Source organism: Chroicocephalus ridibundus, chromosome 14, assembly GCF_963924245.1.
Source record: "Chroicocephalus ridibundus chromosome 14, bChrRid1.1, whole genome shotgun sequence".
In the NCBI taxonomy this organism is placed as follows: Eukaryota; Metazoa; Chordata; class Aves; order Charadriiformes; family Laridae; genus Chroicocephalus; species Chroicocephalus ridibundus.
Window position 1 is genome coordinate 4,160,360 of NC_086297.1, and position 14,425 is coordinate 4,174,784.

The window sequence follows — 14,425 nt, forward strand, 5'->3', positions numbered from 1 at the left end:
AAAAGTAGTATTAATAAACAGGGTGTGGCAAACTACAAATGCCACATCGTATTTCATGGGGTAGGAATGCACCAACATTAAGTATATGGAGTTTTAATATGAGTATTTTGAACTGAGAAGGATTGAACAGCCAGTCAGACGTACAGAGAGACTAAAGAAGCCAGAAATGGGAGGCTGCAGGTCAGAGCCAGGCTGTGTGTGTGGAAAGGTGCCTGTGCCCATCTGAGTGACTGTGCGAGTGCTTTGCGTTCATCGTTTTTACAGCAGCCCCTGGTATATTCCAGCAGTGCTCCCAAACCAGCTCGTGTGAGATGAAGAGGAGTTATACATGCAGACATACAGGCAGCGTGTCCTACAAACTAGCTGCACAGTCTTAACAGTGGTTGTGCTCTGTGTCCAGGGGCACGGCCCTTTGCCAAGGGAACCGTTCCTATCCCATGCATTTTCAGCTTAAGTTAATGACAACAGCCGGGGGCTGGATCGGGCTGCATAAATCTGTTACCTCCACGTGGGTCTGAATTCATCCACAGCTCGGACACGTCTCAGCTTCAAGATGATCATTTCATGGAGCTCCTGCAGGAAGGTTTCCAGCCTTGAGTGGACCAGGAAAGTGTTGAGGAGCTTGGCAATCTCTGGACTGAGCTCCACTTTGTAGGCTGTACTGACGTCTACAAAAGGATCCTAAAAAAATGCAGTGAGGGGAAAAAAAAAAATAAAAAAATGAACCAACCATACACATTTGAGCAACTTCATTTAGAGAAGAAAAAACAAAACAACTGATCAGACACTGCAGTTGTCGGTGTGCCTTACCCTTTTGAGGCGCAGAAGCTGCTCAGATTTGTGGGTAGAGAGAAGTTGCCATAGGGCTATGTTGTGCTTTAGGTGGCATCGTCTAAGGGCCTGAAAGAAAAACGCATATATGGAGTGAAACTGGATGCAAGGGATGTATTTAGGAACCCATCCACACCCTGCCCAGCCGACGCAGGTCGAAAGTGCAGAGGAGCCCAAGCGCAGAGTTCAGCAGGGAGTTCATTGAGCCCTTTTAACCTGGGTGTGGATGCCCGTCTGCAATAAGCTTCTCTCTCCAGCTTCCCCATTTTGCCTCCAATAATCCATCTTTTTGGTATCATGAAACAGAGTGGGAAAGTGATAGGACTGTCGCACGTACTTGGGAGAGCACAGTGCCTTTGCCCTCTTATCAGCAGGAGTATCAGCCCGCTTTTCACACATCATTAGGAGATAAAACTTTCCCCTATCACCACTTTTGAGAGGTGAAGGGATATTTTCAATCCTGCTCAGCACCAGGCAAGGCAGTGGCACTGAAAGCTGACTCGTAATTGAAAGTTCTGCCTTTTCTCAGTTTCAGCATTGCAACTAATTATGCTGACACTCAACTGAGAATTCTCCTTCCTGGTGCTGACAGAAGAGCTCGGTTCTCCAGAGTTCAGCCTGCTGCACATCCCACTCCTGACCTCTCTGCAGGGTTTTGCAAGAACCCGCTGAGCGTCACAAGCTATTAGATGCTCCCACCTTCCAAACATTGGTTATAGGGGAAGAGAAAATTGTTCCTCCCCTGTTACCGAATATGGTGGGGAGGGAATTCTATCGCATGCCTTTTCAAGCTGAACTTTTGCTGGGCTAGGAGATCAGACCAGCTGGATTTAGTTTAAACCAGTGCAGAGTTTATCCTGTAAGAATAAGAGCTTTGCTCTCAGGGCTCACCTGCAGTACGTGAGGGTTTGTCTGATCACCCATCTGCAGAACATTTTCTATGTAGTCCGTCAGAAGCATTTCGGCATTCTCTCCAGCCATGGCCAGGAACCCCAAGGTAATTTCAGTGACAGACAGAGCATCACAGATGTCACTGTAAGACTGTAGTTCCCCACTGATCATGTTCATCACAGAACTGGGGAGAGCACTCTGAAAACCAGGAAGTCAAAGCAGTTGCTAACATTAGTTTAGAGCCATTCCTTATTGCTAGTCAAGTTGCTAGAGTCACGGAAGATGGCAGAGCTTCCAATTTAAGAAACTGAAAATGTGTAACTATATCCCTTTCCTTCATAAATCCTGACTGACAAAAGAAGGCCAGTTGGTACATATTCCAGGCATGCCGAGAGATTAGCAGACAAGCCTTCAGATGAACAAGGCAGGTGACAGAAGACAAACTTAACATTTCTTGGGATGCCAGGGGTCACATGCTTGCCCTGTTTCCTCCAATGCAGAAACTCACCTGATCCAGCTTATTCCTGACATCGTTAAACAGCTGTTCATAATTCCGATCATGCCTGTACACGAGGGTGGGTATTCCCTGTCAGGAGAGAAACCCATGGCTGTAGAGCTTTGTTAACATTGCTAACCCTGCTGCAGCGCATGCCTGGCTGCAGGAGACACTGCAGGGCTCCAACATCAGCCAAGAAGTTGTCTGCAGAAAACATAGCTAGCTGCCTTCTCCTACCTTTAGGGTGATGAGTGGTTTCCCCTGCAGGAACTTGCTGATGACTTGCTGCTGGATCCTCTCCAGATCAAAGTCCTGCAATGTCTCCCCTCCCTTCTCCATGCTGTACTGGCAGTTGGACAAGATGAGAGGAATCACGTCTCTCTCAACCTCATAACTGATCAAGTGCAGGTCAGCCGCTTCTGACGCACTGATCAAGTACCTGCAGAAGAGAAGACAGTCTTCATTTCAAGCAAGAAGCCTTTTGAAGCAGGGAAAGCCGATGTGGTAGCAGCTGATACAACAGAGCCCCAAAAACCCCAGCCTAGCTGGAATAGCAGCATACCTGTCATCTTCCTTGTTGTGTTTGTTCACGGAGTGGATAAAGTCATTGTGCAGACTAATGAGATAGCTGGCTAAGGCTGTGGAGCAGAGGCCCAGCCCCTGGCGACGTGGCAGAAGGACCTCAAGCTTGCTGTCCAGGGTCAGGTCAGCATCACAGTAGCCCTTAGGAAGCTTAATTTCCCCTGAAAGAAAAGGCAGGGAAGACTGCTGCTTGAGGTGGCCCAGAGCCAGCCCACGATGAGCAAGCCTCTCCTGAGCCGACCCAGGTCAGGAGAAAGCACAGAACCTGAAAAAAAGCAGCGCTCTTTCCATTACTTGTAAGCACTAAAGAGAGCAAGTTCAGGTGAGAATACTACGAGAGGGAAACGAATTCTTCCGTTTCCACCAAGATCTTAAACCTTTAACGGCCAAGGCCAGTACTGAGGCTACGTCTCAGCATCACTGATGGGAGGAACTTGGAACCGTGGAAGGGCAGTAGTAGAGGAGCACTATCTGACAGCCGGCAAGCTCCTGCCTCCATCGCTCTCAAAACAGCGCCGGGAAAGAAGGGTCCTTACCATTGGTGTCCAGCGAGCGTCTCAGCTTGTTCCAAACGGACAGAAACACTTTCACTCTCCTCTGTAATAGGTCCCTCATCACATCTGAGGAATAACAGAAAGACAAACCCTCAAAACACCTTTTACTGGCAACACCATGAAACTCCGTAATATATGAATTTTCAAAGCACACCACTGAGAGACTAAATACGCTTTAAACAGATTTGTAATGTTATCAAATTGAATCATTTGCTCTGTTTGTTTATACTCTTCTGTGTTGTCTGCTATTGGCCCAGGCTGCAAGGCTGGATGGATCCTTGGTCTGATTCAGCATCACTTTTAATTACTTCTCCATAAGTATTTAAAAACATAAGTCATTGCACTTAAATACAATTGAAGGACTGCCACAAAATGTCTGTGTGCTGCTCACAAATGGAAGGGAAGGACATCCATTCCACCTCTTAGGCAGGCCCTACTCTAGGGCAGAGCTTAAAAATTCAACATGCCCATTGCCGCGTCCAGGGATTTATCTTGCCTATCTCTGAGCAGAGTCCCCACCCCTTGTGAACAATCTTCCTGTGCTTAATTCCCTTTAAAGCCACCTGAGGACTTTTCCCAAGCGTAACTCCATAGTAAGGTCTCAATTCATTTGGATGGGAGTTAGAAGGAAAACATGAGGCCTTAAAACCGCAAGCTCAAGAGAAGTTTTCTCCTTCATTTTCAACTGGACTATCCAGTGCTTTTTATTTCACTAATTACAGTTTTGACAAAGGCTTCTCTCACCTGAGAGGGGTTCCTTGAGGAAGTCTCTGATTGAGCAGTGCTTGACATCAGTGGTGTTCTGAAACCGCCTCACCAAGTCTCTCTGCAGAGCCAGAATCTCCGGTAAAAATTTAACCAGCCTCAGCTCTGGTTCCTGGAAGAGGAAAGGGGGCCTATGAGCTTGGACAAACCAGTTTTGCATACTTGTGTGGAATTCCTCTTCAAATGTTTAAAAGAAAAAAAAAAATATTTCACACATTCATTTCTCAAGATTATAGAAAGTTCTGAGACTAAAGACAACGTATAATCAAACAGTGGTTTGCTCCTGGGCAGCTGGCTCCAGGCGACCCTGCCTGAGCAGGGGGTTGGACCAGGCGACCTCCAGAGGTCCCTTCCCACCTCAACCAGTCTGGGATTCTGCGAGCTGATCTCTCATCCCTGTGTCACACCCACCTTCTGCAGAAACTTCCAAAGGAGAGGGACAGCGTCCTTGGCATTCTTTTGCTGGACTACGTGGCCCAGGTTCTCCACTGAAATCCTCTTTCGACAGCTCCACATCTTGGAATGATGTATGTGACTGTCCTTTGGCAGCTGGGACAGGAAAGTGACGGGGTCACCATACACTATTTTCACTATCGGATTGGAAGAAATTCTCTCATCTTCTTGTATTTGTCTATTTAACTTCAGAAGTTTTTTATCCAAATCCTGCATTTAAAAAAAAAAAGAAGAAAAAAAGGGAGAAATTATATCAGAATTGGCAGTGACCTGCCATGATGAGCCTCCACTAGAGTATATTTCTTTAATAGCTTGATGAACAAATACGTCAAAGCAGAAGATGAGCTGCCAGGGAAGGCATATGAAACACACACTGCAATACAGCTGTTTATACCATAAAGTTATTCTTTGTTCTCCAGCTTGTCCAACTCACGGGTCTTCCATTCGTACGATGATGTATATGGGGGCAAAAAGAGGCAGACAGGATTCATTTGGGGCAACCATATGCTCACTTGGACAAATACTTTTAATTGAGCTAATTTTTGCTTTTCTAACAATACAAAATCTTCATAGCACAACTCTAGTCTCAGATACTCATTTCCACTGGTAGAATAAAGTTGTCCGACTCTTACAAATTAAAGCTAACCTGTAGTTGTGTCACAGATGGCTTGGCTTTAGGAATAGCTGGGCGAAAAGCGTAGCACAGATATTACAGCAGGTCAGATTTCCAAATAAGTGGATTTTGAACTGCTCAACTACTGAAATTTTATACAGCAATTCTCTCACCTCCAATTCAGGAACAATAATTGTGTTTGCAACAATTTCTTCCCATTTGTTTCTGTTCTCCTTGGTGGAGAGCACATCATCGAATTGAACTGGCCCTGCAACAGGAATATTTAGTCTCTTACATCTGCAACATTTCAGTTAAAAACAAGCACAGATTCTCCAAGCTTCCAGAAGTGACATCCTTGCAAGTTAGCATGATGAGCCAAGAGCAATTACAGAAGTCCTAGAAGCTAAACAAGTATCTTGGTCTAACTGGAGAGCGTCATCCAAACCAGCAGGCAATGACTGCAGGTTTTCAGAAACTTGTGGTCCACTCTTCCATTTGAATGATGTGGACATTTATACAAGTCATTCATAATCACAGAAAGGTTAAACAAGTTGTCCAAAGTCAGACCATGATCAATGACAGACCGAAGAACAGGGCATGGAATATGGATTTGTGCTGTCACACTAAAAATATGGCTATGACATAATAAATCCCCACTATGACACAATGACTCATGTCAACTTGAACTCCAGATTCTACCATGAACCGTACCCTGCTATCCCTCTGCTACCAAATAGCTTCCTGGTAGTCATTTAGAGGGCAGCATATGGATTATACACAGGATGAGCTACTGCGCTTTGAGGAGCGCCTCTGCTTGTGAGCTGAAAGCTCTGTCAATGTGTCATGAGGTTATTTATTCAGTAATTCCTTTTCAGAATGAGGCACCAAACCTTGCAAACCCCACGTATGCAACGGAAAGAGAAGTAAACTGTCAAAAATTCTTCACTCCCTACAGCAAGAAACAAGCCTCAAATTTCTGGATCTTCCCCATAAGCTCAGCTGTTGCTTCTTGGAAATAGTCTATCAGCAAAGAAGCTAAATAACTGCTGCTCTCGAAGTGCTGATCTAGCCTGCAGGTGTGATATGGCAGGTAGTTTTCCTTACACTGGCCTCGGTGATGATGGGGGTCCTTGAGGAGGCTGCTGAGCACAAGATGAAGGATGTTGATAGTCTCATCCACGCTCTTCCCCAAAATTTTTGTCAGCTGTACCAAATCCTGCCGAATATGCTGCTGTAGGAAACTCACCGAGTCATGCACTGGTGGCTTGATAATCTTTTGCAGTGACTAAAGAGAAACAAAAAGGGACGAATGAGCACAGCCAATAACATCCAGTTCAAGCGCGTGGCACGCAGAGCTACAGTCTTACCAGAAAGTCTCAACTCCATCCTATGGGATTTTCTACCACTTGAACAAATAAAGGCAGCTGTGTGTCTATATGCACACGTGCAAATGGTGCATGAAGGAACCAAAATCGCTCCTGGGCAATGAGGGAAGTGAATTTGGGTCTTGTGTCTTGAAAGACTGCCCTAGTTACTTGGCAGTATGATGAAAAGGACCAACATCATACAAAAGGTTTCACTACATTTCATGTGGCCTCTTGGAACTATTATTGGAAGATACCTGAGGATCTTTTGCAGCTCCCAGCAACATTGCCAGATGCGTGAGCAAGCGTATCAGAACAAAGACAACTGGGGACATGGCCCGATCAGACACTCCCGCTGTTTTTCTGTGTTTTGCATCTCCAAGTATGTGTCCGGTTTGAGTTCTGTCTTCATAAGCCCTGTTGGAAAGTACATATATAGTTTTTGCCTTGACAAAAAACACACAAGGGTTGTCTTTGATATCCAGTCATGTCTTTTTGACCCATAAGTAAGTTCTTTGAATATCTGCCAATTAAGAGTGCTACAGGGGAATGAGGACTTCCAGTAAGTTTTGTCCACAAATAAGCCGATCTGTTTGGTTTTGCTGGCTGATTACTCTTCCTTGGACATCTCTTCCTAGTAAGTTTTCTATGAAAGTTGGCAAGATCAGCCAACTCTGTGCTGGATAGACAAGGAGCCACTGCTGTTAGAGTTAGTAACTTTAACAGTCTTACACAAGAGCTGCAAGTGCTAATCCAGAGAATCGAGGAGGAGGGAGCACAAGCTATAGTTCCCAGAGCTCTGGTAGAAGTTCTTCAGCCGTGTTGACCCATTTAAGAAAACGTTGGCTATTACTATATGTTAGCGTAGAACCACATACGCTGTTATCGGCCTGGATGAGCAGGGAGATGAAAAACCCTAAACCAGCAACTTGACCAGATCTTACGTTAAGGCAGTTCCTGCCAAGTCAGAGTTATGCCAGCACTCCTAACTGCGGAGCCTCTTCCCCTCAGAGGCCCATGTCCGAGCTAACAGGGGATCCCACCTTTCAGGTAGCAGCATGAAGTGGTTGGTACCTTTTGCCCTGGAAGCATATGACAGGCAAATACCACATCATTTAGTGCTGAAAAGGTTAATGAATCAAAGCATACTGTAATTCTTGAAAGCCAGGCAGTGGTTTATGTTGGTTCCCTCCAACTTGGGCACCACAGTCGACACAGCGGCTAGTTTCCATGGGGCGGCCACACTAGCAAAAAGCAAAATGAGAACACTGAACTCCAGAGTAAGAGCTGCTCCAGCAGAGAAAGAAAGTGAAACAAAAATTCAAGCTGTAACTGGTTAATTCGTAAACTGCCATATACTGGGCAACGGACCTCTGCCTCTCTTGTTTCCTGCATTTATGGTATAAGCTGTGCTAGAGCTATTCTAAATTTTACATGATGATGGCAAAGAGATTCGTAATATCGAGAATTTAGAAAATGAACTGCTGTGCAATAGAACATAAAAATCAGTAAATAAAATAAACCAGAACAGTTTATTGTTGAAAACACCACCTGCTTAAAACCCCACCAATCTCAAATTCTTACCTCTCCTACAGCACAGGGGTGGCCATTTGGACATGCTATCAAGAGAGAGAGAAAAAAACAGGTCAGCGTTATAAAGACAGACATTTATAAAGCCCCTGTTCTTTCCTTTCATAGGGACCATCATCTTGGAGCAAGAAATACGCTTCAAGATCTAATCAAAAGCACTGACAGTCCCAAAGCTCAAAGGAGCGATAGGCCCACATGGGAATCCAAGGAATTTTTCAGTGCTTCTCTCCTTGAGGAACAAGGAATGGAAACTTGAAAGATTCTGCTGCTGAATACCAAATGGGCTGGTAAGCATGAGCACTCCCAGCCCTGGATTCCTAGTCTGCCGTAAGATCCTGCTGCGGAAAGCAGAGACCTGGAAGCTGGCCAGGAAGGTGGCAAAGTGCTCCTCTTCGGCTCACACCACTTTTAACATCGCCAGAAGTAACAGGACAGGTCTTCTGCACACTCAAACTTTGCAAACAGCTACAGACTTGAGACCAAACAGAAGCTCGATGCACTTCAGTGCACTACCCACACAAATCTTAATTTACAAAGGATAACTCATGCTGAGAAGAGGAGTGTGTCTGTCCTCACATTTGGAACAGTTTCATTCAAAACCCAAGGATTATCCTTCAATTTCTTTCACAGCCAGTCAGGAGCACTTACTGTACCAGCGCAGAGAGGCCACTCCTTTCCAGGTCCTCGCCTGGACCATTATATCTTCTGGCATTGTAGGCAGAAAAGAGCTCTAAGGACGAAAAAGGAAGAAAAGGTGACAAATGAATATATAAATCCATTCTTTCCTGTAGCAATTGCTCACTGGCTCCTTATTCACGATGGGGAACAAGAGACATCTGGAAGCAGAGGTCACACAGATGATGTACGCGCACATTTTCAAAATCTGCCTTTGAAAAATCCACTCTTAGGAACTGTCAATATTGTTAAGCCTTGCATAGGCACACTCTAGACGTCCTGAACTGGATTCCTCTTGGGGTGGCCTGATGTACCCTGGTGCGTACCAGCACGCTTCCTTACGCCTCGGAGAGCCAGCAGTAGAGCAGCAGATCCCTCCACCCCAACTCAGCCTAGGGCTCCATGAGCCATTACCCTCTAGAGCACGCAGGTCTCCGCAGCACGAGCTGCCAACGGCTTTCAGACTTGCTCACTCAAATATCTGCAAAAGTATTTGCCTGATATGGCTCAGGACGCAGAGGTACCTTGAAAAGGTGCCAGTCCAGAGCTTGGTTTTGTGCTAATTAATCCCAATGAAATAATCATACAGCAGTAATTCACAGCTAAAACAATAAGCTGGTGCTTTTGATGTTAAGAAAGCTTAGGTTGTAGAGGGTCCAGCAGATACACAAAAGAACTAGCAACACACTGAAGTGCCACCCGAGCCAACTCTCTTTACCTCCATGGCGCGCGGACGGAATGCCAGATTCCTGAGGGGCTGCAGGACAGGGTTCTGCCCGCACAGCAGGACCGCTGCGGTGTGAACAGCCATTTCAACTAGTGCTCCGCCGTGGCTGAAGCTTTGGGGATCCACTGTCAGAGATGGCAGTGAATTCATCACAAGAGAAGCTGCAAAGTGCTGCAGGTCTGGAGTATTCAGGACTCGGGAGTTCTGGATGAACTTAGTCATAGCATCTCTTTGCTGAAAGCACATATTTAAAAGAAATAAAACCAGTGTGATGTTGCCCACCAAACTGAAGAGGACTATCAGCTGCTTCCCATGCTGTGTTGCCCCTGCTTTGAAGACATTTTCAGTCTGCTCTGATCAGGACCTAACTCTATTTGGGGCAGGAGAACAAAAGGCTCTTCCGCCAATGATTTAAATCTCATTCACCCTTATCAATAAAGCAGGTTTGTCACGAGCTTCCGAAGTGAAATATTTTACCTGCTCTTTGGGATGAAGATTTGAATCACTAACTCCGTACAGGGCAGTGACCTCTCTGAAAATAGCCAGGAGCAGATGGACAGATTGTACAGCCGGGGAGCTGCTAGATGCCTAGAAAAGAAGAACTGATGATATGGCGCAGAAGAGGCTATAGCTGTTGCAGGTAGAGTTTGACAAGGTTTCAGCTGGTTACGGGAATATGCGGGCCCTAGCAGGTCTGTGGTAAAGCTCTCCCCACAAATGACGGGGGATAGTGCCAAAATGGCTCTTCAAGCCATAAATGAGTAATCCTGAAGATTTTCACACACAAAATACGTCTTGGAAAAAGGTTACAATTACAGAGAAATCACACAAGGCTAGGCAGATGTGGGCAGGCAGGGAAGGGGCTTAAAGCTTCTTGGATGATCTGCTTACTCTCCAGTCAGTTGGCTGCAAGGTGCCCGTATTGCTTACTGTAAAACAAACTGCTGGGATATATTACAAGGGGAGAGAAGCAAGATGAGGCAACCAACAGAAACAACCTCAGAGTTACACATGCTAGAACACAGGTGAGAAAGTAAAGCAGACGCGTGTCTGCCAGGATGAGGCACAGTAACTTCCAGGCAAAGGCAACCCAGGCATCTCCACTGGAAGAGACACTGCCAACAGGAACACGTAAAGCTTAACCACTGGCCATCCAGAACCCACAACAGGATAATGGTGACGAGAACGTGCCCTACCTTCTCTGCCTCCAGAAGACCCTCAGTCTTACACTCAATCATGGCTTTCCCCACGGCATCACGCAGGACTCTGTAATTCTCGCCACATGCCAGGTAACGATCGATGTGATTAGACTGGCTGTTCTGCACCTACAAAGGGAAGAGCCCATGGTGAGCTCTGTGGATGTTAGCCAGCCATTGGACAAGGCACAGTCTCCTCTTCCTCCCAAGACCTGTGGCATTTCAGCCTTCACAAAGAGAGAGCAGGCAGGCACGGCAACCCAAATGGCTTCTCACTGCTGTAACAGACTCCAGAGAGAGCGCGTGAGGATGTCACCTTCACAACCACTCCTGCTGCGGTGAGTCCCCTACAGCCACGCAACAGTAGAAACACCCCAGAGCAGCACAAACTGAAGACTAAGAGGAGATCAGAGCCATCTCCGAGGAGACACCTCTTCTTTACCTGTTGCAGAATTTCCACTGGGAACACCCAGTTAAACTGTGCCTCTGTGACAAGCTTCTGAGCAAATTCCATCCCGTACTGACTAGCAACTTTCCGGACTAGGTAAACACGATGCCAGTTGTTCTTAGCGAGGCTACAGAATCTCCTCACATTTGCCAGGTAACGCTGCTTCTCCTCTACCTGGTCTTGCTCTGGAGGGGAAAAAAGTATTACAAAAAAAAAAAAAAAAAAAGGCAAAACCACATCCTACCTTGTAAAACTTTCCAGTCGTAACTAGCTGTAACACCAAGCTCCTTTTACTAGTAGTGACTAACTACGCAGGAGAACTTGAGAGCCCTCTCTTCCTCCGATGCTTATCTAGAGTGTTTCCTCAGCCAGATTTTAGACAATGATTCATTTCTTCAACAGAGGATGGCATACTCTACTTCTATTTCCTTCTTTCAAGGACAAGTTTTCCCATTTACTGGTGGTTCATTCTCTGAGCTCTCCCATCTTGCTCAGTAATGTCCTTCCATTGTCTCAGCTGCCAAGGTGATGGTGCTCCCTAAGAACCATCTCCTGGGATGCCTTTCGCTAGCCTGCCGTCCTCGATGCGAGGGCTGGACGCTGAAGTCCCTTGGAATTAGTTGTACCGCACATTGATGCTTCATGGACTGTGTAAGTATCTGAGACTCTCCACACACTGTTCTCCGTTATTGGGTCAGCAAATCAGCTCAAAACTTCTTTTACTTATTTTTTGGAAGTATCTCTTCATCCTTTTTAGCTGTGCAGAGCTCTCATTCATATAAAACAACAGGCCTGACAGCAGTCCTGTATCTGAAGCATCATTTATACTTTATTTGTTTATTCATTAAAGTTCAATTTAGTTGATCCTAAATAATATTTCATTGTTAGCCTCTGGAGGATAAATCTCCCTGCAAAGGCACAACTGCCGTGTAACTACACCCTGAGGGTCACCGGCACAGCCCTGCTGCTAGTTATAGAGCACTTCTAATACCTGGCAAAGAGGACAAATAATGACTGACACTCCTAATGAAAGAGAAAAGAAGAAAGCCGATGCACTCGGGTTTTTGGCTATGCATCAAAACAAGTTCTAGTGTTGACAGACGCACCGACTGTGTCCAGCCCATCTCCCCCGTGGTGATTTTGCTCTGCATACAGCGTTTCCATTTGATAGCAGAATAATTGGACTTACCTGCGGGCTCATGCAAGTCAAAGAGTAGCTCTGCAGCCTTACTCAGGTACAAGCGAACCTTGGCTACCGCCTGCAGATATTCAACGGATGATTCCTGAGGAGTTTCTTGGTTGTTCTTTGGGAGGTAGTTCTCTGGAAAGCCTCTCTCTCCAGGCAGATAGTTTGTACGCTCACATCCAAGGCTCCCCTCAGACTTTTCACACATGGAATCCTAAAGATGAGCCAGAATATTGCACGAGTGGCAGAACCACTTAAATCAGATACTTTCTATCTCCAATGCATCCTCACTGCAGTACGCACATTAAACTTCCATGTCTCTCAGGTACTCTCCACCCCAAAGCCATTAGCTCCTCCCTGTGATCACTCCAGCGCTCATCCTAAATCTCTGCCACGTCACCGAACACCTTCTGCGATAAGCCCAAGCTCTCCCCGGTATTTGCTAGGCATGTAGCTGAGCAGGAGCATTATGAGCATGCTCAGTGGCCACAGGCATACCGAAACACACGTCGCCTCTTCCAAGATGCCAAGCTCTACCTGCCTTTCCCTGAGCCAGAATACGAATTTTGATCTTATCTACAAGGTCACCATTTTAATGAAAACTATAAGAAATGAAACCTCTACCCTGCTGTCAAGTTTGTTTAAAGTTGCCCAAAGCATTAAAAGTTATGCAAGGGGAGGAAAGGGAAGAATCCAAACGGCGTAATAATCTAAAGCTTTGCAAACAAAGTGTCTGTGAATACAAGAAAGTTGTCCAGTAGTGGACTGCTGCAACTAGAAATCTCCCAGCTCGCTACACTCCTAGGCCGGAGTTTGAGTCTTATCAGGCCTCTCTTGACACTTACACACCTGTCCAAGGGGTCCAAGAGAAAGAAGCCTTTGGAAAGCAAGCCTAGGTACTGGAGAGCAGGTTCTGATGAGGCAATTTGATATAATCTTCCTTTGGGGCTTTCTAGCTGGGCAGCTAGCCACGCGCACAAGAAACACACCTAAAACTGCAGATTTTCTAATCTTGTCTTTTTTATTCCCGCAACAGTTTTCTTGCCCAGCTCTTACCTACCCAGCACTCTTACCTCCAAGCAGTTGACAACAAGCAAGTAGAGTTCTTTTTTATCGTTTTTCTCTAGGATCTTGCTGTGCTCTACCCGGGACAGGTAGTCTTGCACATCATTTTTCACTTCATTGAAGCTACGGGAGAGAGAAACACCCCCTTACCACAACTGCAGTACTGACGGCTACTAGTTACATTCTACATCATGACGGAACGACTAGTTATGTCCATGTGACAGGTGGGGGTCACTCTGGATCCATCTGGAAGATGGAAAAGCAATTGTGCCATGTTTCACAAGATGTCATCTAGCTTCTACCACCAACAATGCCAAATTAGCACTTCTAGGGCTTAAGTCACCTGATCTGTTTTAGGCATCTGATTCAGGAGATGGTCACACCTGAGAAATGGCTTTCTGGGCACTGACTGCAAAGGGAGGCTGGAAGAGCTAGTGCGAATGGAGAGGTCCGTCTAAGCATACAAAAGGTCACTCTTGCTTAAATGTCTGCGGATGAGAAGTATCGCTTTGCTGGTCTACAGCGTATCAATTAGTCAGCCACCCATGTTCAGCACAGGTTTAGGTGAAGAATAGCTAGGTAAACCTTGGCACAGACTGGTCAGATACTTCAACACAAGCTACATGCAAACCAGCCAAGCAGCATAACTAATACAAAGGAACGGGATGAATTTCACGTGTTCAAATTCAATGAGCAGCATGGAAGTGAGGAGAACAAGGGTTTGATGAAGTCATGAAAAACAAAGCTGAGCCACCCCCTGGCATAACATCCATCACTTGTCTGACTGCTCACCTGTACTTCAAGAGGAGCTTCAGCATTACTGAGCGGATGATGGGAGTTTCATCCACTTCATCGTTAAACGGGGACAGAAATTTTGTGCAGATAGCAGGGTGATCTGTGGGGATAAGAAAAAGACAAGTTTGGCAGATGAGAGAAAGCAGCAAGAAAATCAGCTCCGTGAGGCTGAGTGTCAGGATGAAGGGAGCTCA

General features: G+C 45.9%; 1 protein-coding gene across 1 annotated transcript in view; it reads right to left on the reverse strand.

Annotated features, from left to right (window-relative positions):
• The window catches only part of RNF213 (ring finger protein 213), a 57,325-nt gene that overhangs the window by 184 nt on the left and 42,716 nt on the right, over positions 1-14,425 (reverse strand). The window contains exons 49-70 of the mRNA XM_063351827.1: positions 14,229-14,331; positions 13,445-13,559; positions 12,375-12,585; positions 11,180-11,370; positions 10,738-10,866; positions 10,019-10,129; positions 9,533-9,775; positions 8,788-8,869; positions 8,134-8,168; positions 7,699-7,793; positions 6,807-6,966; positions 6,290-6,470; positions 5,359-5,453; positions 4,531-4,782; positions 4,099-4,231; positions 3,337-3,420; positions 2,781-2,961; positions 2,456-2,657; positions 2,231-2,308; positions 1,723-1,920; positions 811-900; positions 503-681 (exon numbers count right to left, since the gene is read on the reverse strand). Coding sequence (XP_063207897.1) covers positions 503-681; positions 811-900; positions 1,723-1,920; positions 2,231-2,308; positions 2,456-2,657; positions 2,781-2,961; positions 3,337-3,420; positions 4,099-4,231; positions 4,531-4,782; positions 5,359-5,453; positions 6,290-6,470; positions 6,807-6,966; positions 7,699-7,793; positions 8,134-8,168; positions 8,788-8,869; positions 9,533-9,775; positions 10,019-10,129; positions 10,738-10,866; positions 11,180-11,370; positions 12,375-12,585; positions 13,445-13,559; positions 14,229-14,331 — 3,148 coding nt within the window. The remainder of the gene's footprint in view (positions 1-502; positions 682-810; positions 901-1,722; positions 1,921-2,230; positions 2,309-2,455; positions 2,658-2,780; positions 2,962-3,336; positions 3,421-4,098; positions 4,232-4,530; positions 4,783-5,358; positions 5,454-6,289; positions 6,471-6,806; positions 6,967-7,698; positions 7,794-8,133; positions 8,169-8,787; positions 8,870-9,532; positions 9,776-10,018; positions 10,130-10,737; positions 10,867-11,179; positions 11,371-12,374; positions 12,586-13,444; positions 13,560-14,228; positions 14,332-14,425) is intronic.